The 24,366-nt window shown below is 48.4% G+C and overlaps 1 protein-coding gene across 5 annotated transcripts in view; it reads left to right on the forward strand.

Annotated features, from left to right (window-relative positions):
- LOC130123237 (neurexin-1a-like) overlaps positions 1–24,366 on the forward strand; it is a 456,613-nt gene that overhangs the window by 430,053 nt on the left and 2,194 nt on the right. Inside the window, exon 23 of one of the 5 annotated variants that reach the window (XM_056292379.1) lies at positions 2,959–2,972. The exons of the other annotated variants lie outside the window; for them this stretch is intronic. Within the exon in view, the coding sequence (XP_056148354.1) occupies positions 2,959–2,972 (14 nt within the window). The remainder of the gene's footprint in view (positions 1–2,958; positions 2,973–24,366) is intronic. 5 annotated transcript variants of the gene reach the window in all.

Below are 24,366 nucleotides of genomic sequence, written 5' to 3' on the forward strand. Positions count from 1 at the left end.
GCTCCTCCTGTGATCATTGGAGGGGATTTGACACCAGAGACGTGTGCTCCCAGGGTGGCAGCTGTCTAACACCGTATCCTGATTAATATCTACATCGAGGGCGATTCACACGCTCCACCAAGCGCTCAGCACTTGCTCTCCCAAAGTGTTGTCATGCATAGAGAATTGGATCCACTGCAACTTGTGCAGCACAACTTTCTCATATTTCTGTTGGGCGGATTTATTTCACCAACGCCGATAACACGTTGTTTTAGGAAATGAATCGCTGTCAGATCTTCTTGTTCCTCGGAAGATCCGAAAGCCAAGTATGGATGATCCGTCTCTGATAAACTGGAAAAAAACACAGGATTATTTACATTCAGGGCGGCACGGTGACGCAGTGGTTAGCGCGGTCGCCTCGCAGGAATAAGGTCCTGGGTTTGAGCCCTGGGGTAGACCAGCCTTGGGGGTCGTCCCCGTGTCTGTGTGGAGACTGCATGTTCTCCCGGTGTCTGTGTGGGTTTCCTCTGGGTGCTCCAGTTTCCTCCCACAGTCCAAAGACATGTAGGTCAGGTGAATCGACTGTACTAAATTGTCCCAAGGAGTGAATATATGTGTGTGTTTGTGTTTGTGTGGGCCCTGTGATGGCCTGGCGGCCTGTCCAGGGTCTCTCCCCGCCTGCCGCCCAATGACTGCTGGGTTAGGCTCCAGCATCCCCGCCACCCTGAGAGCAGGATAAGCGGTTTGGATAATGGACGAGTGGACGTTAACGTTCGTAATGTCATTTGTGCGTTAGTAAAGTGTGTTGTTGGACCCTGCTGACTACGGTGACAGTATTTATTACTGTCAAAGATATTTCGAAAGTTTTAATTTCAATATTTAGAAGGCTACAGGGTGTACCTTACAATTTTCTGATGCTTACATCCTGATTGCGGTGTAGCGACTTGGAGAGGGAGCTGCCGCCCCTTCATTTGATTGATGGCGAAGTTGCAGACATGGCTGTAAATGTTCACTTCATCTTAGCAGGGTAAAGATCAGTTGCCCCATTGCCCGCAATTTAAAAAAAGACAACTTTCTGTCACCTTCCTTTGTATTTCAGTATAGCGTATAACAACATACAGGCGTTGTTACTGACACATCTGTCATAATAGGGTCAGCACGGTGGCCCAGTGGTTAGCCCCGAGCCTCGCAGCAAGAAGGTCCTGGGTTCGAACCCCAGGCTGTCCCAGGTCCTTTATGTGTGGAATTTGCATGTTCTTTCCATGTCTGCGTGGTTTTCTTCCGGGTGCTGCGGTGTCCTCCCACCATCAAAAAGACATGCATGTTAGGGTTAATACTCCTGCCTGTGCCCCTGAGCAAGGCAATGGAAAGAAGAACTGGATTGGTCCCAGGCGCTGCAGTGCAGCTGCCCACTGTTTCTAATGCGTGTATAGAGCAGTGGTTCTCAACCTTTTCGAGTCGCGACCTCCAGAATAATCAGGTTGGTGTTCGCACCCCCCCCAATAGCACTGGGACACATAACGCACAACACCCCGATGCAAACACATTGATTGCTCATAAACTGTCTGCTCCCGAGACTGTTCAGGGATCGCTGTAGTATAACACATGAAAGCTACCAAACTCACGCAGGAAGACTGTTGCTTTGCCCAAAGCCAGAACGACAACTAATTCAATTTTGGCTTTAATTGGTGTTTTTAGATTTATTGAAATAACGTCGCCTCATGTGCACACACTTTCACTCTCGCAATCACACTCAATAAAATCTATTCTCAGGCAAATTATATCACTGAGACAGGCTCTGTTACTGTAAAAACCGTTCCCCAGTCTAAAATATGTTTCCTACGGCGCCGTGGAGCTGCTGCCGTGGTCTGTGTGTCGCAAATTGTAGTCACTCACACATGGACGCAAAGTGTTCGTCAATCACCCGTGAGCACGTCCCACTAACTGTGAGTCTTGATATATCAACTATATACATGAATCAGGAATCAGGAACATTTATTTGTCATTTCATTTCATGCACTTGCGCACAGGAAATGAAACGAAATATAATTTCCCCCCAGCCCACAGCGGTGCAACACAAAGACAAAAACAACACATAGCAACCATATTAAAAAAAAAAAAACATTTCACTGTCCAAGACAGCAAACGCCAGGATGACTGTCGGAACTGCCGGTCTGCATGGGCTAGCAGTTAGCTTATCCTGCCCCGCCTCCGCATCCTGTCAGACCGCCCTCGGCGTTTCCTCTTCGGGCGCAGCTCCAGTCAGGGCCGTGGTCCCTTGGCCTACATGATACAGCAGACCAAACTCTCCCAGCCATCAAACGAAGACACACTTAGATGCAGACGTGGACAAACACACTGCATGGACGGTACTGGGTGAGGCCGCCGCAAATGTAAGTTCGCGCCGCCATCTTCCCACACCGGAAGCGAAAGTGTGGGAAATCAGTTAAGCTTGATTTTCTGGACTGCACCTGCTGTTGGTCTGCTGTTGTCCTGGCTGTCCTTGAGTTCTCTCGACAACCGTTCCTCCACACACAGTAGCCACCCAGACCGCTGGCTCTCAGGGTCCTCTTAAGAAGCTGACACTTAAAATGTTACCCTATTATTTGCACAGCTGTTATTGCTGATGTATGTCTTCAGGTGAATCATATGACAATGAATGAATTGAATGCGTTTTAAAGATAACAATTATTTATGTTCGATTTCTGTAACATTCAATCCTGCAGTGTTTTTTCATGCTGATCCTGATATGAAGAATTAGTATTATTATCTACTGAACATCCTGAGGTTTCGTACTGTATCGCTCGCTCAAAGAATTCTTGACGTATACTGAGGGCCAGCGCAGAGCACACCACCTTTTATACTGTGATGGCACAGCAGTTAAAGAGACAGTTCACCTGTTGTTCGCATCAGATGCGCCGTGGGTCTGGATGGTTTTGTGCTCGTTTTCTCCACAAATTATCTCGCAAACCCCTTAAGGCCCCCCCCCCCAGGTTGAGGACCAATGTTAAAGAGGATGGGTTAAATGCAGAGAATTCATTTCATTGTATGTATGTACAGTGACATTAAAGCGCCTTCTTCTTCTAATCTTCATGTCTCTTTTGTCAAACTACTGCCAGACTATAAAAAGTGGTTTGATCGAGGGTCATGAAATATTAAACTCCCTGAAATTACTGCTAAATGGCTAGCATGTTTATGGGGACAGTAATGCAACTTCAAAGATGAAAGCTGCTATCAAACATTGAAACCGCAGCAGCTGCCGCAGACGAAGAAGAGCAGCAGCAGCAATTTGATAGCCAGTTAGCATCTCCCTCTTTACATTCCCGTGCTTATGGAGTGCTTGTAGGTCCTCAAGTGCTTGTAAATCGGTGTTTACCGGTGGCCAAAAACTCCACAGTTCATCCTTAACCCAACTTTACTATGAGCTCAGCCTTTAATTGTAGGTAAACAAGGGTGAATAACAAAGTGATCCCACACGATGAGCACAGAAAGCAGACTGTTAATATATCATTTCTGGCCTAAGGTCGGCTCTAGATCATTCCCTGGATAATTGGATTCTCATTCAACACAACACTCCCTATCACTCCCTGGATTCTCAACACAACACTACTCCCTATCAGCCATTGAATGACATCAGTTGGGGCGACTTACCTAATATTATGGTTTATTTCTCTTAACCTCCTGAAACCATAGTGAGCCAGAGGCACTTGCAGAGCTAATCTTCCAGCAGGACTCAGATTAGATCATACTGCAGCAAACTGAATCCTCCCCCTGGTTCAGGGAACTAGATGGATGCTCAGGCCCATGAAGCTGCAATACATTTGATCTGTAAGACAAAGCTGTGTCGGGGAGTCTGCATATCAGCAATGCTTGCATGTCACGATTATAGTTATGTTATAAACAGACATGAATATACACACCGATCTGCCAAAACATTAAAACCAATTGCCTAATATTGTGTAGGTCTCCCTCATGCTGCCAAAACAGCTCTGACCCATCGAGGCATGGACTCCTCAAGACCTCTGAAGGTATCCTCTGGTATCTGGTATCACTGCTACTTTTCAGTGCTCTTTAAGGAGTTGATTTAAATCCTGTTCAGAAAATGTATTTTTCCTAAACTGCACCATGACATTCGGCATCCACAAAGCTGTGAAGTTATGTCCTGGGTGGTTCTGGCGACAACAGTTCAGGAGATGAGTAAGTGCAAATGTTCCCATTCAACTTCACCCCATCTGTGGATGTGTCAGCAGACTGCACAAGAGTTTTGAATCTTAATTAGGATGGCAGGGTCAGGGGCTGGTGGATCAACTGGACTAAAATAAGTAGGGCGGACTGTTGGAAGGGATTTTTTTTTTAAGGATATAGGGTGGCACAATGGTTAGCACGGTCACCTCACAGCAAGAAGGTCCTGGGTTCGAGCCCCGGGGTAGTCCAACCTTGGGGGTCATCCCGGGTCGTCCTCTGTGTGGAGTTTGCATGTTCTCTCCGTGTCTGCGTGGGTTTCCTCCGGGGGTCCGGTTTCCTCCCACAGTCCAAAGACATGTAGGTAAGATGACTCGGCCACACTAAATTGTCCCTAGGTATGAATGTGTGTGTGTGTGTGTGTGTGTGTGTGTGTGTGTGGGCCCTGTGGTGGACTGGAGGCCTGTCCAGGGTGTCTCCCCGCCTGCCGCTCAATGGCTGCTGGGATAGGCTCCAGCATCCCCACAACCTTGAGAGCAGACTAAGCGGTTTGGCTAATGGATGGATAGAAATCTTGACTGTATGGATACGGAAGGCAGTAGATCAGCGACTTAAACTCTCACACACTAAGAATTGTTGTGACCATTGTGTGACGGTCACGTTGTTGCTAAATTGTGCTTGAAAGTTGTGCAGTGTGTCCCCAGCATAACCTGCCATTGTTTTTCTCATCCATATCCTCTGCTCCTGCCTACTTTCTTACTGTCCACTTCAGCTTCCACAAATTAAGCCATGGTCTACTGGCCCCCTCCTCAAGAAGTACCTCATATCGATCTCCACTTAGACCATTAGTTGGAGTCTTGATGGATTTTCATGGTTAAATTTGTCAACAGTCACATTTTCATCATAAGAGGAATGTCCAGAGTACCAAGAGGTGAAAATCCAAATTCAACTTCTCTGTTACTGGGCGTCCGGGTGGCGTGGCAGTCTATTCCGTTGCCTACCAACACGGGGATCTCCGGTTCGAATCCACTTGTTACCTCCGGCTTGGTCAGGCCAGGCCACAGATACAATTGGCTGTGTCTGCGGGTGGGAAGCCGGATGTGGGTATGTGTCCTGCTCGCTGCACTAGCGCCTCCTCTGGTCGGTCGGGGTGCCTGTTCAGCGGCGAGGGGGAACTGGGGGGAAAAGCGTGATCCCCCCCATGCGCTACGTCACCCTGGTGAAACTCCTCAGTGTCAGGTGAAAAGAAGTGGCTGGTGACTCGACATGTACCGGAGGAAACGTGTGGTAGTCTGCTGCCCTCCCCGGATCGGCAGAGTGGGTGGAGCAGCGACCGGGACAGCTCAGAAGAGTGGGGTAATTGGTCAAGTACAATTTGGAGAAAAGGGGGGGGGGATTAAAAAAAACCTCTATTACTGGAGATGGATACTCACACCGTATCACATTCAAGTGTGCAGCTAGCACAAGGAAGCTTGTTCCTTCTCTGTACTGTTGAGTACACAGTGTCCTCCATCTGGACTTGAGGTTCTCTCATCGCAGCCTCTCGTTCTGTGTCCTAGCACATCACAGGAGTGATACCTCTTTCACACTGCGTTGATGGCACACATTTACCTTATCATCAGTAATGCAGTATGCAGTCTTTGGAGGTCCATATTACGGCATTGAGAAGGGCCCATTATCTCAGATAAGTCAACACCATAGGCCTCAGCGAGAATACTCGCCTCCCTTCATTTCACAAACAGTCCCCTGATGCCTCTGTTCTCCGTTCCAGCACCGTCCCTTTCAACCGCCAACAGGCAGGTGAAGGTTAATCATCTCTACTTTTGATCATCGTCCTCCTCTTCCTCATTCCACCGTGAGGTATTTCTCTGTGGCATTAGCGGCGACCAAAGGGTTTGACATTTGGTCATACATATTTGGTTCACGGGGGAGGTAATAAATCAAGTGCACAAACAAATCACGTGGCAATTCCCTTGTTTAGGCCAATGGCAATGACAAGAGTGTATCCAGCAATACAGGAAACAAGACGGTGAAATATTTGTTTTGCGAGTGGCTGGGATTATTGAAATGCAAAGAGTGTGTTGCTATTTTAAGAGGTCATTGCCCACATTTAATAGGTTATTCAATCACACCCAGCTGGAGCTCTGTGTGCATTCATAGGTTCCTTTGCCGAGTGGAATGCACCTCGCTTGAAAATAGATAGGCTGGCAGAAACGGCCATGAATAGTTTTACAAATTAAATTACATCTCTTCAGAATTTCCACTGAAAATTACCACCGCATAGGTCCGCCAAACAAAACCGGTTTACACAGGCCCGTCACGTTGATCTTGAGATGACCTTCATGCGTTCTCTGTTTTCTGTTGCACACAGCGATTGCCGTAGTGTTCCAGTTTATACAGACCGGCCACTGGAATTTCAAATTTTTTGTTTTTCCGCAGTCTCTTTGTGGGGATTATGCCACACAAGGCTTCTTTGGAGATGTCACTGAGAGAAAACAGGATTTCACACTCGTGCCTGCTCCACTGACAGCTTTTCTGTCTGCTGATCCCACCATATTTATATTTTCATTTATTATTATTTCTCCACCACACATCTTTTGATATGCTGACTTTGACGCTAACACAATGTGTCTGTTCATTAGCCTAAGTAGAGCGTGACACATTCTGTCCACACAAGAAGACAAAAGAGAACCCACAAGGCCAGCTGTAGCAAATAGTGCAAAGTAAGTTTGTAAGAATGCCGTACCAATCAGTGGGACCGTTTTCCGGCGAACCACTTTTTTCCCTCCCCAACTGTACCCGGCCAATTACCCCACTCTTCCGAGCCGTCCCGGTCGCTGCTCCACCCCCTCCGCCAACCCGGAGAGGGCTGCAGACTACCACATGCCTCCTGGAGTCGCCAGCCGCTTCTTTTCACCCGACAGTGAGGAGTTTTGCCAGGGGGGGCGTAGTGCGTGGGAGGATCACGCTATTCCCCCTCCCCCCGAACAGGCGCCCCGACCGACCAGAGGGGGCGCTAGTGCAGCAACCAGTACACATACCCACATCCGGCTTCCTACCCACAAACAGGGGCAATAATGTCTGTAGGCACGCCCAACCATGCCGGAGGTAACACGGGGATCGAACCAGCGATCCCCGTGTTGGTCGGCAACGGAATAGACAGCCACGCCAGCCGGACGCCCAGCGAACCATTTAACAGTAAAGATAGACTTAATGTTTTTCATATTTTCCCCTTTATTCAGCCAAAGAAGTAAAGAGCTGTGATCCATGCATTGCACCTGATTTCATGCACCACAGTAACACAACATTGTTAATGGCCTTTTACTAAAGTTCTTTTTTTTTTTTACCCAAACATCATTAAATGATGCCTGGTTATGTTCAGTACTGAGAAATGTACCACCTTGCTGAATCCTCTTGCTGCACTTCAGCATAGTCCGATGGGGTGGAATTGTTTACGCCTTCAAAACACACGTCTCCTTTTCAAAAACGGAAAGCTCACAGAAAATGTCACCCATAGTACCTTCATTTGTGTGCATTTTAACTTCTGGAGTGATTCTGAATCAATCGCTGGTTCATCTAGAATAGAGTAAGTATCATCTTTCATGCTTAACAAGTTGCTAGTAGTCTTATTCCAGCTGCTTGAGTATTAGTCCTGGATCATGCCAGAAAACACTACCACACCCGCAGCTCTGTCCGATGTGTACTCTTTTTCTCACACTCCCAGAGCTGGAAGGCGAGGTGGTGGTGCTGGCCTGCTAATCTCCCCGAAATGGAAATACTCTTGTTTCCATTCCACAATTTTCTCCGCCCTCTTTTTAATGTCATGCTGTTACTCTCTATTATCCAGTCAAACTCACCATTGTGGTTGTGTACCGCCCACCAGGCCCCCTTGTTGAGTTTCTGGAGGAGCTTGACACACTTGTCTCGCACTTCCCTGTTGATGACTCTACACTTATCCTTCTCGGTGACTTCAACGTCCACACTGACAAGCTAGATCCTCTTCTCTCTTTCCTCTCCTCCTTTGACCTTCAACTCACCCTCTCCTCCTACCCACAAGGCCGGCAACCAGCTGGACCTTATCTTTACTAGACACTGTCCTATTTCCAATCTCTCTATTACTCCGCTCCAGCTCTCTGACCACTATTTCATGTTCTACTCTCTCCCTCTCTTCACCCCCTCAGCCCGCCCCCCCACCCACATGGTTTTCATCCGCAGACATCTCCGCTCTCTCTCTCTCCGCCACTGATCTTTCTTCCTCTGTTACCTCTATCCTCCTTACACCTGAATCTTTCTCTCTCCTACCCCGACACTGCTACTGATCTTCTTCTCTGGACAATCTCTGTCCCCTCACCTCCAGGCCAGCACGCCCAACTCCACCTGCCACTTGGCTGTCTGACTCAGTACGTACTGACAGACGTGGCAGAGTGCAAATGGAGAAAAGGCAAACTCCCAGAGGACCTTCTCAACTTCCAATCTCTTCTTTCCACTTTCTCCTCCTCCCTTTCTGCTGCTAAGGCTGCCTTCTGTTGCTCTAAAATCTTATCCTCTGCCTCTAATCCTAAGAAACTCTGAAACCTCTACACTTCTTCAACCCCCACGTCCTCCTCCTACTTCCTCCCTTCTCCCTGATGACTTCTCTAACTTCTTTGACAAGAAGGTAAACGACATCAGATCCTCCTTTTCTCACCACCCAGTTAGTGCTGCTTGCACTGTCCCACCCTCTGCACCCTCCCTCACCTCTCCACGTCCCACCCTATCCCACCTCGCTGCCCTCTCCCCCGACAAGGTCCTCAACCTCATCACATCCAGTCGCCCCACCACATACTCCCTTGACCCGGTCCCCTCCCCTCTTCTTCAGTCTATAGCACCTTCCCTTTCTAACCCACCTCATCAACACCTCCCTCCAGGCAGGATGCTCTCTATCTGCCTTCAAGAAACCATCACTTAACCCCTCTGACATCAAAAACTACAGACCGGTTTCCCTTCTACCCTTTCTATCCAAAACTTTCAAACATGCTGTCTTTAACCAACTTTCTTTATACCTCCACCAGAACAACATCCGGGACCCAAACCAGTCTGGGTTCAGGGTGGGTCACTCGACAGAGACGGCCCTCCTTGCAGTGACAGAATTGCTGCACTCTGCGAAAGCAAATTCTCTCTCCTCTGTCCTGATACTCCTGGACCTGTCAGCTGCATTCGACACAGTGAACCACCAGATCCTCCTCTCTACCCTCGAGGGGCTGGGTGTCACAGGCTCTGCACTCTCAATGTTTGCTTTGTACCTGACGGGTCGCTCCTACCGGGTGACATGGAGGGGATCTGTGTCGGAGCCTCGCAGACTGACTACAGGCGTTTCACAGGGTTCGGTTCTGGGTCCTCTCCTTTTCTCCCTGTAAACGACATCCCTGGGTTCTGTTATTCGCTCGCATGACTTCTCTTACCATTGTTATGCCGATGACACCCAGCTGATCTTGTCCCTTCCTCCCTCTGACACACAAGTAGAGACATGCATTGCTGCGTGCTTGACTGACATCTCGGAGTGGATGGCGACACACAACCTGAAGCTCAATCTGGACAAGACACAGCTGATGTTCCTCCTGGGGAAAGGTTGCCTGCACCGAGACCTGGCCATCACCATTGACAACACCATGGTGACGCCAACTCGGGACTGCGAGGAATCTGGGTGTGATCCTGGACAACCAACTGTCATTTGCTGCAAACGTTGCATCGGTTGCTCGCTCCTGCAGATTTCTCCTCTATAACATCAAGAGGATTCGCCCATTCCTCACCGACGAGAAGGCACAGGTGCTCATCCAGGCTCTGGTCATCTCCCGGCTGGACTACGGCAACTCCCTCCTTGCTGGCGCCCCGGTGTCAGCCATCAGACCTCTGGAGCTTGTTCAGAAAGCTGCAGCTCGTCTGGTGTTCAACCGCCCTCAGTTCTCCCACACAACTCCCCTTCTCATGTCCCTACACTGGCTCCCAGTAGCTGCTTGCATCCTGTTTAAGACTCTGGTGCTAGCCTACAGGGCAGTGAAAGGAACAGCTCCTTCCTATCTCCAGGCCATGGTCAAGCCCTACACCCCCGCCCGACCACTTCGCTCTGCTTCCTCGGGATGTGTGGTTGCCCTGTCGCTCAGAGGCCCTTGCTGCCAATCAACCCTGTCATGGCTCTTTTCTGTCCTCAGTGGTGGAATTAACTCCCCACTGATGTCAGGACAGCAGAGTCGCTGCCCATCTTTCGGCGCAGGTTGAAAACTCACCTCTTCAAGATCTACTACCCTGTTACTTGTTCTTAACACTTATTGTATTCATTCATTTAAAAAAAAACTCTTTCTTGCGCTTTTACTTTAGCACTGGTTTTGTTCTTAGATGCTTGTTTAAATGCACTTATGACCTCTGATGACTAGTAGCTCTCCTGATTTCCTACGTTAAATGCACTTATTGTAAGTTGCTTTGGATAAACGCGTCAGCTAAATGACTGTAGTGTAATGTAATGTAATGTTTATTCTGAATTTGTTGTGAAAAGAACCAAAATCCAATATAATATGGAGCTACTTATGGCAGTTGATGCAGTTCTTGCCAACCATCTGTTAACTTCTCTTATTGTTCGCAGTAGTTGAGTTTGTATTGTGCAGCACAACTTGCATTGAATTTGAACTACACAGTACAGTATACACATGCAGGCAGGGTAGGCAGTGCCTACCCTGTGATAATTTAATCAAAATAACCACACAACAAATTCATAACAACATATCAAAATCTCACTCGAGGTACAAGTACCCTGTGTGTAGCGCCGCATTATGTAATAATGTAATACATTTTCACATCATTATGTAATAACACCACGTTTTTTTCAAATCAAGACATAAATGTTGGTGGTTTATTACATAATGCACCAAATTATTACATTTTCTTCATAAAAAAGTGTAACATCCGCATTTTGTAATAACCGGTGCAATATGTAACAACTTATTACAAAATGCGGATGTTACACTTTTTTATGAAGAAAATGTAATAATTTGGTGCATTATGTAATAAACCACCAACATTTATGTCTTGATTTGAAAAAAAAGTGGCGTTATTACATAATGATGTGAGAATTTATTACATAATGCGGCGTTATTACATAATGCAGCGCTACACTGTGCTATGACGTATTTTTATGTCCTTGTCCTTTTTAAGTCCTTAAACTTCTAAGAGTGAAACGCCGTATAGCGCACAAGCTCGCCTACTTTTTCAATGGGAAGGGTAGGCTCTGCTTTTTTCAGGATTGCCTTTAACATTGTGAATTTTGGAGTTTGTGCTTGTGTGTTGCGTAGCTTAATGGGAAATCATCGGCCGAGGAAAGGCACTGCTTTATGGCGGGCATGCGAGCCAATCAGAGCTCTCAAGGTGCTAAATTGCTACAATGTCATAGATATTTGTGCTATCAATAAAGCAAGCTACCTCATTTGACTTTGAGCAGCTTAGCTACACTTCAGAATGAAATCAGTAATGTTGACCATCGTACGTCTTCAGAGTTTTAATAAACTGGATTACCAGCTAAAATTACTGGTCATCAAGCCAGGCAGGCCTACACCAGCTCTCCCTGACCTCCACCAGTGTAAAGGACAGGAAATCGTCCGTTTATTCCAGCCGGAGTGGTACACTGAAATGTATAGTAGCTGAAATTGACTTAAAAGTAGGTGAGAAGGAGTAGGAAAAAGTAAGTGTATACCTCCTCCTACTGCTTTTCCAACATGTAACAAGTAATCTGATGCATACGGAGATTTGTTCGCTGAGTTTGATCGCCTGTTAGTGGGCAGAAGTTGGTATTCTCTCTTTAAGACATGTGAGGAGTCAGAAGAGATGCTGTTAGCAAGTCTGAGCATGCTCTTGTTGTGTGTTACTTGAAAGCAGTGTGCCACACAGGTTGGCCAATAATCTTCACACACATTTGGATTTGATTGTGTACTTTAGTTTTAAGTTTCACAGACAGGCTGCTAAGCCAGGCCATACTGCAGTACAGTATGACACTCTGAGCAGAAAAAGAATCTGGCTTCTGGCTCCAAAAGATCTGAGTCTACGAAGAAAGTAAATGAGCAGCTGTATCTTCTTACAAATAAATTCTATACAAGAAGTCCATGATAGGGAGGCATCTATTATAACACCCAGGTATTTATATCTGAAGACTTGTTTAATTTCTGTTGTGAATTGTCACTGGAGGCAGCTGACAAACAATAAGTTGCTCTGTCTTGTTAGTGTTGATAATAACACCATTTTTATCACACCAGTCAACATTACACTGGTACAGTCTGGGGTCATCGCTGTCACATATATATCCATCCATTATCCAAACCACTTATCCTGCTCTCAGGGTCGCGGGGATGCTGGAGCCTATCCCAGCAGTCATTGGGCAGCAGGTGGGGAGACACCCTGGACAGGCCGCCAGGCCATCACACAGGGCCCACACATTCACACGTAGAGACAATTTAGTCTGGCCGATTCACCTGACCTACATGTCTTTGGACAGTGGGAGGAAACCGGAGCCCCCGGAGGAAACCCACACAGACATGGGGAGAACATGCAAACTCTACACAGAGGATGACCCCCCAAGGTTGGACTACCCCAGGGCTTGAACCCAGGACCTCCCTGTTGTGGGGCGACCGCGCTAACCACTGCACCACCGTGCCGCCCATATATATCTCTGAACATGACTCATTTTTACATCTGCAAAAAACGACCACAATGTTCAGTTGCGATATCATGAAGACGGCGGCCTTTTCCCCTTGTAAACTGTCATGGTGTAGACTAGTAGCCATGGTGACCAGTGTTACTGTGGTTGAATTTACATAGCAGTTAAGTTTAGGGTTAAGGTGGGGTACTGGTTAAAGTGGCTATCAGCAATTTTAATGTAGAACACTTTTTATGATGTTTGGCCAAACTCTTCCTGCATCCCGACAGCTATCAAAAAAGATCCGATGTCTGATTTTATTTTATTTTTTTCAGATTAATCTGGTCTCCTGTACGCTGTAAACAGAGAACGTGTTCTCTGTATCCTCTCCTTATCAGCCGAGGAGAGTTCTTTGCAAGTTGGCATCTCCGTTGGTCCCTACTTGCTGGCAGTCAGTTTGCTTGTTCACAAGGTTCTTTGGCAGAAGTGACGGGGTGGATTCTTTTGCAGTGTTTTCAAAACCCAGGATGGCTTACCCCTGCCCCCCTTTCAGGTTAGGATTAATTTACAGGTAGAATGAATAGGATTTTCCTAAAAATCAGTGTATAAGCTCGTACAAAAATACCTAATCCCTGTCAATCATCACGTATGACCCACTAGACATGTGTCGCGGTGTCTGTATCTGCAGAGACTGTGTCCTCTGCCTGTGTTATCTTGTTTTGCTGTGTACGGGATGTTTCTGGGCATTAACCTTTGGGCAGCAGGACTGTATAAAAACGTTGCGACCAGCTGCCAGATCATCCAAAAGGAAGCTACAACAATGGTGGCCACGGCGCCAAAAAGAAGCAAATATAGTGAGACGAAACACCAAGAGGACAAAGCTCGTTCCACAACAAGCATGAATCTGGGGTTGGTTTTCACCCGCTGGGGAGCACTGAAGGAGAGGATGGGGGTGAAGAGCGACGCAGAGTCGGCCTATACACTGGGATGTGTTCTGGTAACTGTAGTCGGGGCGTGTCCTTCTGGTGACATTGAGCCGAGGAGGAGGGGCCAACGTTGAATGTCGTGTTTACAAATCGCAACCAACAAACCCTACTCGTTCTACCTTTCGGGGGGGGGGGGGGTTTCCCCCCTTTTTCTCCCCAATTGTACCTGGCCAATCACCCCGCTGTCCGAGCCATCCCAGTTGCTGCTCCATCCCCTCTGCCGATCCGGGGAGAGCTGCAGACTACCACACGCCTCCTCCGATACATGTGGAGTCGCCAGCTGCTTCTTTTCACCTGACAGTGAGGAGTTTCACCAGGGGGACGTAGCATGTGGGAGGCACATGTTATCCCCCCCCCCCCGAACAGGCGCCCTGACCAACCAGAGGAGGCACTAATGCAGCGATCAGGACACATACCCGCAACCGGCTTCCCACCCGCAGACAAGGCCAATTGTGTCCGTAGGGACGGCCAACCAAGCCGGAGGTAACACGGGGATTCGAACCACCGATCCCCGTGTTGGTAGGCAATAGAATAGACCGCTACACTACCCGGACGCCCCCCCGTTCTACCTTGATGGTAGTGACCGAGTTTAGAGTTAAGTCTAGACAGTGGTTAAGCGTTGGGTTATGTAAAGGTAGTGGTTAAGTTTAGGGTTAAAGTTAGGTAGTGGTTAAGGTTCAGCAGTGGTTAGTTAAGGGTTAAGTTTAGGTAGTGGTTAGGTTTGGGTTAAAGTTAGGTAGTGGTTAAGGTTAAGCAGTGGTTAGTTAAGGGTTAAGTTTAGGTAGTGGTTAGGTTTGGGTTAAAGTTAGGTAGTGGTTAAGGTTAAGCAGTGGTTAGTTAAGGGTTAAGTTTAGGTAGTGGTTAGGTTTGGGTTAAAGTTAGGTAGTGGTTAAGGTTAAGCAGTGGTTAGTTAAGGGTTAAGTTTAGGTAGTGGTTAGGTTTGGGTTAAAGTTAGGTAGTGGTTAAGGTTAAGCAGTGGTTAGTTAAGGGTTAAGTTTAGGTAGTGGTTAGGTTTGGGTTAAAGTTAGGTAGTGGTTAAGGTTAAGCAGTGGTTAGTTAAGGGTTAAGTTTAGGTAGTGGTTAGGTTTGGGTTAAAGTTAGGTAGTGGTTAAGGTTCAGCAGTGGTTAGTTAAGGGTTAAGTTTAGGTAGTGGTTAGGTTTGGGTTAAAGTTAGGTAGTGGTTAAGGTTAAGCAGTGGTTAGTTAAGGGTTAAGTTTAGGTAGTGGTTAGGTTTGGGTTAAAGTTAGGTAGTGGTTAAGGTTCAGCAGTGGTTAGTTAAGGGTTAAGTTTAGGTAGTGGTTAGGTTTGGGTTAAAGTTAGGTAGTGGTTAAGGTTCAGTAGTGGTTAGTTAAGGGTTAAGTTTAGGTAGTGGTTAGGTTTGGGGTTAGTTGCAGATGACTCAGAGAGATGGAAGATTAATGATAAATCAAACAGGAGTCTCATGTGTCATTAGATGTGAGATTGTACGTACAGACAGCAGGTTTAAAATAAACATCACAATCCTGGAAGCTCATGAAAGACTCCAGTCTTGGTGGTCATGCGGAGTTGAAAGCGTTGCCCAACGCCTTCATATCTTCTGCCTTCTCTCAAAAACCCACCCGGCAAAGGCTGCACACCTTTTATTTGACAAAACCGAACATCTTAAACATCCCATCAAACCTTCATTAGCTTTCACTTGAACAACATGTTCAGGATCGCTCGGCTCCACAGTAGCAGCAGCAGAGCCACTCGGGGCTCACACATGAACGCCGTCACCAGACACACCAGCATGTCACTAGTACAGGACGGTTCTGCAGCCCCCCCCCCAGGAGACTCGAGGTAATTAAAGAGAGATGAGGGATTTATTAAGTGTTTTGGCCCCGCAAGCTCTATGGAAGGTTATACATCCGTCTGCAGACGGATCCCCAAGTATGTGCTGCTCTGACAGCTGCTGAATATGATGGGATCTGTGCAGCACTAATCTGGCGGAGGAACAGCAACGTGTCAGCGGCCATGCCAACTAAGCCCCACCCTTAAGGGGTGCATCCAGCAGCCATACTGTACCTCCCCGAGCTCTCGGTGACGCACTCTATGTACACCCGTATCCGCTGTGCAGGTGGCAGTTTGTTTTTGGGGTTTCTTTTTTCTCCCCAATTGTACTTGGCCAATTACCCCACTCTTCTGAGCCGTCCCGGTCACTGCTCCACCCCCTCTGCCGATCCGGAGAGGGCTGCAGACTACCACATGCCTCCTCCCATACATGTGGAGTCAGCAGCCGCTTCTTTTCACCTGACAGTGAGGAGTTTCACCAGGGGGGGACGTAGCGCATGGGAAGATCACGCTACCCCCCCCGAACAGGTGCCCCGACCGACCACAGGAGGCGCTAGTGCAGCGATCAGGACGCATACTCACATCCGCTTCCAACCCGCAGACACAGCCAGTTGTGTCTGTAGGGATGCCCGACCAAACTGGAGGTCACACGGGGATTCGAACCGGCGATCCCCGTGTTGGTAGACAACAGAATAGACCGCCACGCCACCCGGACGCCCCTAACGTAACAGTTTGTTGAGAGAAAATCCTGAAGCGTTACATCATCACGTTGCTCTTTTGTCTACCTGTAAGTAGAATTAATTGATTGTCCAAATCAGCCGTTGGTGAGTGCGCCCAGTCAGCCACAGCACACTGGATCCACGACTCTTGACACATCTACAGAAGTGCATAACGTCGGCTCCACGCATCTTTCTACCTCTTACCCGTTATCAGCTGTGTTTAATGAAAGGTCGGGCCACACTTTGTCCACTCATTATATCCTAAGTAATGCTGACTGCTTCATTACCACACAACAAGCCTTATACACACCTAAGTCACTCTGCAGGCTGCACGCTCCATGTTTCCTTCCATCCACGGCCCCTTCAACCTGCTCACCCTGTTGGAAATTACCAAACAAATGAACCTTCTCACGAGAGACAAATGAGGAAAAATAGTCTTTAAAGAGGACCATTTATTTAAATCCCCCTTGACAGGGCAGAATCTCTGATCCTATTCCTCTCCTTGAGAGTATCTGGTAAAAAAAGAAGAAGAAAAATGCAGTGGGGAGAAGAGGCAGAATCACATCAGGCATTTCAAAGTCATTTAAATGGCGAGTCCCACTGCACCGCTGCTAGAGAGCCGAGCGTGTTTCCATAGCAGGAGATCCAGGTAGACTTAACAAGAGAAGAGAAGCCCGCCAATCAACCACCAGTTCTGCAGAGTATTGACGCTCGGTGTCTCATATTATGGTAACTGTCCTTCATCGCCGCCCGTCTTTAAACACACCACCACCGGGGACGAGAGGGAGAATATGAGAATCAAGCCTCTCAGTTCCCGTTATTCCTAAAGTATCGCTCCCTCTGAAATTTCAGCAAGGCCTGGCGAAAGGAAACGATCCGTGACCAGACGACTGAAACACTGAGCATCATCCACACCAATAAAACAGCGAGGACCTGATAGTTTGGATGTGACACAGTAATGCAATTCTCAGTCTGGGATGAGATGGATACGGAAAAGTTATTCCGGCATGTTTTTATGCCACTGCAATCTTTTAAAAGTTAACACCCCACCCCCACCCGTAGTTTACTTCTATTGCTTCTCGAATGCACCCCCGCCGGGCTTCCATGAAGCTAGGCAGCATTTTAAGGTCATTTCCTTCATGTCTAATTTTACCCTTGGGTACGCGTGAGTAGAGTGTATAAGAGCAGCTATCATTTTAAACACTTGTTTCAGGCGCCATTTCTCTCGGTTTATGTGCCTTCATTCAGAGGTGATGGAGTGCTAATGAACAGACGGGCACATGCATTTCGGCCTAGGTCGCATAGCACACTCGTGCATTGCTTTGCTGGGGCCCGACTAGCGGTAAATCCTATCCTGTACGGCCAATCACATGCATAGTAGAGGAGAGGCCACATCAGCTGGTTTACCAGGCAAACAAGGGGAGATCTGAGGCTAGTAATGGATGCAAGCAAAGAAGGTGGAATAAGTGATAACTGTGTCAACATTGTACTAAAGATAGTTTTCTCGGGGCGTCCGGGTAGCGTAGCGGTCTATTCCGTTGCCTGCCAACACAGGGATCACCGGTTCAAATCCCCGTGTTACCTCCGGCTCGGTCGGGCGTCCCTACAGACTCAACTGGCTGTGTCTGCAGGTGGGAAGCCGGATGTGGGTATGTGTCCTGGTCGCTGCACTAGCGCCTCCTCTGGTTGGTCGGGGCACCTGTTCGGGGTAGCGTGATCCTCCCACGCACTACGTCCCCCTGGTGAAACTCCTGTCAGGTGAAAAGAAGCGGCTGGCGACATCACATGTACGGGAGGAGGCATGTGGTAGTCTGCAGCCCTCCCCGGATCGGCAGAGCGGGTGGAGCAGCGAACGGGACGGCTTGAATAGAGCCGTTGGCCAGGTACAGTTGGGGAGAAAAGGGGGGGGGGCACAGTAGTAAAGATAGCTTTCTTTAAAACACTGACCACAGTCGAGCCCAGGCGAGAAACTGAAGTTTCAGTTTTGATTCATTTCTGCCCGAGTCTTTCACCGTGTGTTGAATACAAGCGTCGGTTTGAGGGAAGATGTAAGGAAATACCATTCCCCTCCTGGGCCATGCCGCCCCCGAGGCCTGGGCTCAGGAGGCAGAGCAGGCCGTCTAGTAATCGGGAGGTCGCTGGTTTGATCCCCGGCTCCTCCAGATAGCGTGTTTAAGTGTCCTTGGGCAAGACACTGAACCCTTATCTGCTGCTGACGAGCAGGTTGGTGCCTTGCAGGGCAGCCTCCTCTATCAGTGTGTGGATGTGTGTGTGAATGGGTGGATGTGTGTGTGAATGGGTGGATGTGAGGTGTACACTGTAAAGCACTCTGAGTGGTCGGTGGACTAGGAAAGCTCTGTATAAATGAATGAATGAATAAATGCAAGCCATTTAAACAAACTGACAACAAAGCAACCCTCTGTAAAACTGCCTCCCCCTCTTACCATCCCCTCCGGGTTAATGGTGCGATGTGATTTATCGTAATCAAGGAACGCTGGCGTCTAAAAAGAAATCTATTGTCAATAAAGGAGTTCTGTCTATATTAGCGAGTTGCTCACCAGAGACATTATCTCTTCTGAGCTCTCAAATAGTTTTTAAACTTGGTGTTAGAAAATCTTTCATGGTTAAGAATATGTGGGGCTGGGCGTCCGGGTAGTGTGCTGGTCTATTCCGTTGCCTACCAACATGGGGCTCGCCGGTTTGAATCCCCGTGTTACCTCCAGCTCGGTTGGGCGTCCCTACAGACAAAATTGGCCACGTCTGGGGGTGGGAAGCCGGATGTGGGTATGTGTCCTGGTCGCTGCACTAGCGCCGCCTCTGGTCGGTCGGGGCGCCTGTTCGGGGGGGAAGGGGAACTGGGGGGGAATAGCGTGATCCTCCCATGCACTACATCCCCCTGGTGAAACTCCTCACTGTCAGGTGAACAGAAGCGGCTGGTGACTCCACATGTATGGGAGGAGGCGTGTGGTAGTCTGCAGCCCTCTCTGGATCGGCAGAGGGGGTGGAGCAGCGACCGGGACGGCTCGGGAGAGTGGGGTGATTGGCCAAGTACAACTGGGGAGAAAAAGGAGGAAAATTCCAGATAAAAAGGAATATGTCGGCCTGTGGTTACAATTTAAAAGGTGATTGTGGTTCTTTTGAACGCCCCCCCCCCAGACACCCCACCCCCATATCCCCCACCCCCACCACCATATCCCCCATGGAAATGGTTTTACAAATTGACTTCTGGTTAAAATGATTTCAAGAATACATTTAAATAATGGATAACCTAGCAGCAATCCTTTTTTTGGCCGCACACCCCCCCCTCCCCGAAAAGCGGCCTCAATCAGTTGACAACAGATTTTTCTAACGCCCCCCCCTCCCCTCCACATCCGTGTCACTGAAGCTCAGGGGGTGCCAATCAACAGAGCCTGACAGGAGGAGGTGAAGGTGCCGTGCACCTTAAGGAGGCAGTGTTGGATCATGTCAAGAAGAGAAGCGCATGGCGGGCCTTAACTTGCACGTGAGTCTCCTGAGGCGGCGCTGCACATTTAGCGCCCCGCCCGCTGAGCCCCTCCAGCGCCGTCACCTCACCGTAGGAGACATGGAAGAAACCTCACACCGAATGCCTGACACCCTCCTCCAGCGCTCGCTCTTTCCCCTCCGTCATACAGCCACGTTAATCTGAATTCTGATTTTGTGACCCCTCCCCACCCCCACCCCACCCCCCGAACAAAGAACTGATAGCAGACGTTGAGGGGTTTCTCGGCGAATGCCGGAACAGCAGCTTGTTGGGGGAGCGGCCATGTGAGCCGGTGGCTTTTTGCCACGAGACGAGAGCTTTCTTCACACCTGTCTGCAAGGATAAGTGGACTTGTCACCAGCGGAGCTAATCCGCTGCAGCACTCGGTCACACCCGAGCCCCTCGTGGCCCCCGCTCTCTTGTCCTTGAAAGTCTGCCGGCTACGAAAGCACACCCGGGCCGGTGACTGGGGTCGAACCGCGTCGGGGGGAAAAAACAGAAAAAGCTCGTGACTCGGGTCAATGAAATGTAAAAGCAGATGTTCGTTTGTTGAGCAACATGACAACCTGTGTCCCTCTGCAGTGTCCCCCGTTCCATGCAGAAGGTAGAGGCAGCACGCCGTGAGACCGTCCAGCCGGATATTACACATATCATACTGGTGCCGCACAGCAGAAAGGGTCCGGGCTTTATACTCCCAACATTCCCACTTCAGAGACGTGGATTCAGTCAGGGAATCTGGATCTTCTCACACTGCGTGAGAAGAGAGACTGGTAAAGAGGGCTCTCGGCGGGGACGGTATTGTAATGTGGACAGACGGGGGAATATGAAGTGGTCCTCACAGTCCCCGACCCCGTGCTGGGAACGGTTCCTAGACATTCAAGTGTGCTCAGTGTTAACGTTGTCTCATCAGACACTTCAATAGATAACGGCCGCTGGACACGCTCAAACAGCAGGTGTTGGGTTTTTCATGCATCTGACATGTTGCCTGGACACAGGGTCCTTCACCTGTAGGTCTTAAGAGTCCTTCACCTGTAGGTCTTGAGAGTCCTTCACCTGTAGGTCTTAAGAGTCCTTCACCTGTAGGTCTTAAGAGTCCTTCACCTGTAGGTCTTAAGAGTCCTTCACCTGTACGTCTTGAGAGTCCTTCACCTGTACGTCTTAAGAGTCCTTCACCTGTATGTCTTGAGAGTCCTTCACCTGTAGGTCTTAAGAGTCCTTCACCTGTATGTCTTTAGAGTCCTTCACCTGTACGTTTTCAGAGTCCTTCACCTGTACGTCTTAAGAGTCCTTCACCTGTAGGTCTTAAGAGTCCTTAACCTGTAAGTCTTAAGAGTCCTTCACCTGTAGGTCTTAAGAGTCCTTCACCTGTACGTCTTTTGAGTCCTTCACCTGTACGTTTTCAGAGTCCTTAACCTGTAGGTCTTAAGAGTCCTTCACCTGTAGGTCTTAAGAGTCCTTCACCTGTAGGTCTTAAGAGTCCTTCACCTGTACGTCTTTAGAGTCCTTCACCTGTACGTTTTCAGAGTCCTTCACCTGTACATCTTAAGAGTCCTTCACCTGTACGTTTTCAGAGTCCTTTACCTGTACGTCTTAAGAGTCCTTCACCTGTAGGTCTTAAGAGTCCTTCACCTGTACGTCTTTAGAGTCCTTCACCTGTACGTTTTCAGAGTCCTTCACCTGTACATCTTAAGAGTCCTTCACCTGTACATCTTAAGAGTCCTTCACCTGTAGGTCTTAAGAGTCCTTCACCTGTACGTCTTTAGAGTCCTTCACCTGTACGTTTTCAGAGTCCTTCACCTGTACATCTTAAGAGTCCTTCACCTGTACGTTTTCAGAGTCCTTTACCTGTACGTCTTAAGAGTCCTTCACCTGTAGGTCTTAAGAGTCCTTCACCTGTACGTCTTTAGAGTCCTTCACCTGTACGTTTTCAGAGTCCTTCACCTGTACATCTTAAGAGTCCTTCACCTGTACGTCTTTAGAGTCCTTCACCTGTACGTTTTCAGAGTCCTTCACCTGTACGTCTTAAGAGTCCTTCACCTGTAGGTCTTAAGAGTCCTTCACCTGTAGGTCTTAAGAGTCCTTCACCTGTACGTCTTAAGAGTCCTTCACCTGTAGGTCTTAAGAGTCCTTCACCAGTACGTCTTAAGAGTCCTTCACCTGTAGGTCTTAAGAGTCCTTCACCTGTACGTCTTAAGAGTCCTTCACCTGTACGTTTTCAGAGCAGGATCAGTAGATACTGTCTCTTTACCAGCAGGACTGTATGGACAGAAGGTAGACAGGCCTGTAAAACGTCCTTTAAACAGTCTTTTCAGTATTTTCTCTTCGCAGTACAGGGAAAATGGAATAAGGTATTTCTTTTTTCCCTTTAATTTTGGGGGGGGGGGGTGTGATATATCACAAACACTGCTGCTCCAGTTTTCTCTGAGGAAATGTAGTGTAGAGTGGACAACTTATCAGGCTATCCCCCCCAGTTTCCCCTCCCCCTGAACAGGCGCCCCAACTGACCACAGGAGGCGCTAGTGCAGCGACCAGGACACACACCCACATCCAGCTTCTCACCCGCAGACACAGCCAATTGTGTCTGTAGGGACGCCCAACTGAGCTGGTGTTAACGCGGGGATTCGAACCAGCGATCCCCGTGTTGATAGGCAACGGAATAGATCAATATGCTACCAAGACACCCATGATGATAACAGTTTAGAATAAAAACACAATAAAAAAGCATTCTGCATCATTTTTGTATGGAGTAATTTAGAATAAAATACTGAATATTTATGGTGTTTTTACAAATAAAAACACGTCGCATCACCTTAATTGACAAGTTGTAACACCCAATTACCTTTATGTCCAAACTCGTGACTTCACACTCATTTTAATGGGCGAGGTGTGTGCCCCCTGTCACGTAAGCGGGGCCCGGATGGACTTACGTAGTGAGAAGACCCCTAGTAGAAAAACATGCCCATTTCCTTGCACCATTATAGAACGGCAGGATACTGACGGGATACAGGATACTCAACATAATACAGGAGGATTTTCAGGTGTACGGTAAATGCTCTTCAGCATATCTCCCATTTGAACCCAGCCGTACATCCGTAAAATATGTTCTGCCCAATGCCAGCAGAACCGGGGGGGGGGGGGGGCTTTCCGTCAGAAGTTGAGTTTGATTGGATTTTATTTATACAACAGACTTGACTTGCTGACTGTGAAATGCTGACTGGAGCACATTACTCTTCGTGAGGGACCAGGAAGACTTAAATAACACCAGGGTTATGACTTTTTTCTTTTCTTTTTTAAATAAATATGGTCCACCGAATGGCACCATTTCCCCAAACAGCTGAGCCGGCAGCCCTCGACAAATTCTGTTGAGTTTAGTTTTTTTTTTTCTACAAGAAGTTCTGTTGTGTTGATGCTGTAATCGTACACAAACGCATTACATTAACGCATTGTCAATACCATATATCTCATCTCATCATTGGCCGCCCCCCCCAGGGTCGGGCCATGGTGGTAGCAAGCTAATTAGGGCACTCCAGACATCCCTCTCCCCAGCAATGCCCTCCACCCCCTCCTGGGGGATCCCAAGGCATTCCCAGGCCAGATTGGACATGTAGTCCCTCCAGGGAGTTCTGGGTCTACCCCGGGGTCTCCTCCCAGATGGACGTGCCCGGAAAACCTCCAAGGGAAGGTGCCCAGGAGGCATCCTAATCAGATGCCCGAACCACCTCAACTGGCTCCTTTCGATGCGAAGGAGCAGCGGCTCTACTCCGAGCTCCCTCCGGATGTCCGAGCTCCTCACCTTGTCTCTAAAGCTCAACCCAGACACCCTACGGAGGAAACTCATTTCAGCCAGTTGTATCCGCGATCTCACCCTTTCGGTTTTGAGTTGGAATAAAGATTGACTGGTAAATTGAGAGCTTTGCCTTCCAGCTCAGCTCCCTCTTCACCACAATGGTCCAGTACAATGTCCACATTACTGCTGATGCTGCACGAATCTGCCTGTCAATCTCCTGCTCTGTCCTTCGAGTCCCCGTGTTGCCTCCAGCTTGGTCAGGCGTCCCTGCAGACCCAATTGGCCGTGTCTTCAGGTGTGAAGCCGGATGTGGGTGTGTGTCCTGGTCAATGTACTAGCACCTCCTCTGGTTGTTCGGGGAGCCTGTTCAGGGGGTAGGGGGAATAGCGTGATCCTCCCATGTGTTGCGTCCCCCTGTCAAAACTCATCACTATCAGGTGAAAAGAAGCGGCTGGTGACTCCACATGTATCAGAGGAGACATGGTAGTCTGCAGCCCTCCCCAGATTGGCAGGAGGGGTGGAGCAGCGACCGGGACAGCTTGGAAGAGTGGGGTAATTACAAAAAAAAATAATAATAACAATTTCCCGCTCCATCCTAACCTCACTTGTGAACAAGACCCTGAGATACTTGAACTCCTTCACTTAAGGCAACAACTCATCCCCAACCTGGAGGGAGCAATCCACCGTTTTCTGGTAAAGAGCCTGACTCTGACTCTCATCTCGGCCATTTCACATTCTGCTGCAAA

The sequence above is a fragment of the Lampris incognitus genome, chromosome 13 (assembly GCF_029633865.1).
Source record: "Lampris incognitus isolate fLamInc1 chromosome 13, fLamInc1.hap2, whole genome shotgun sequence".
Lineage (NCBI taxonomy): Eukaryota > Metazoa > Chordata > Actinopteri > Lampriformes > Lampridae > Lampris > Lampris incognitus.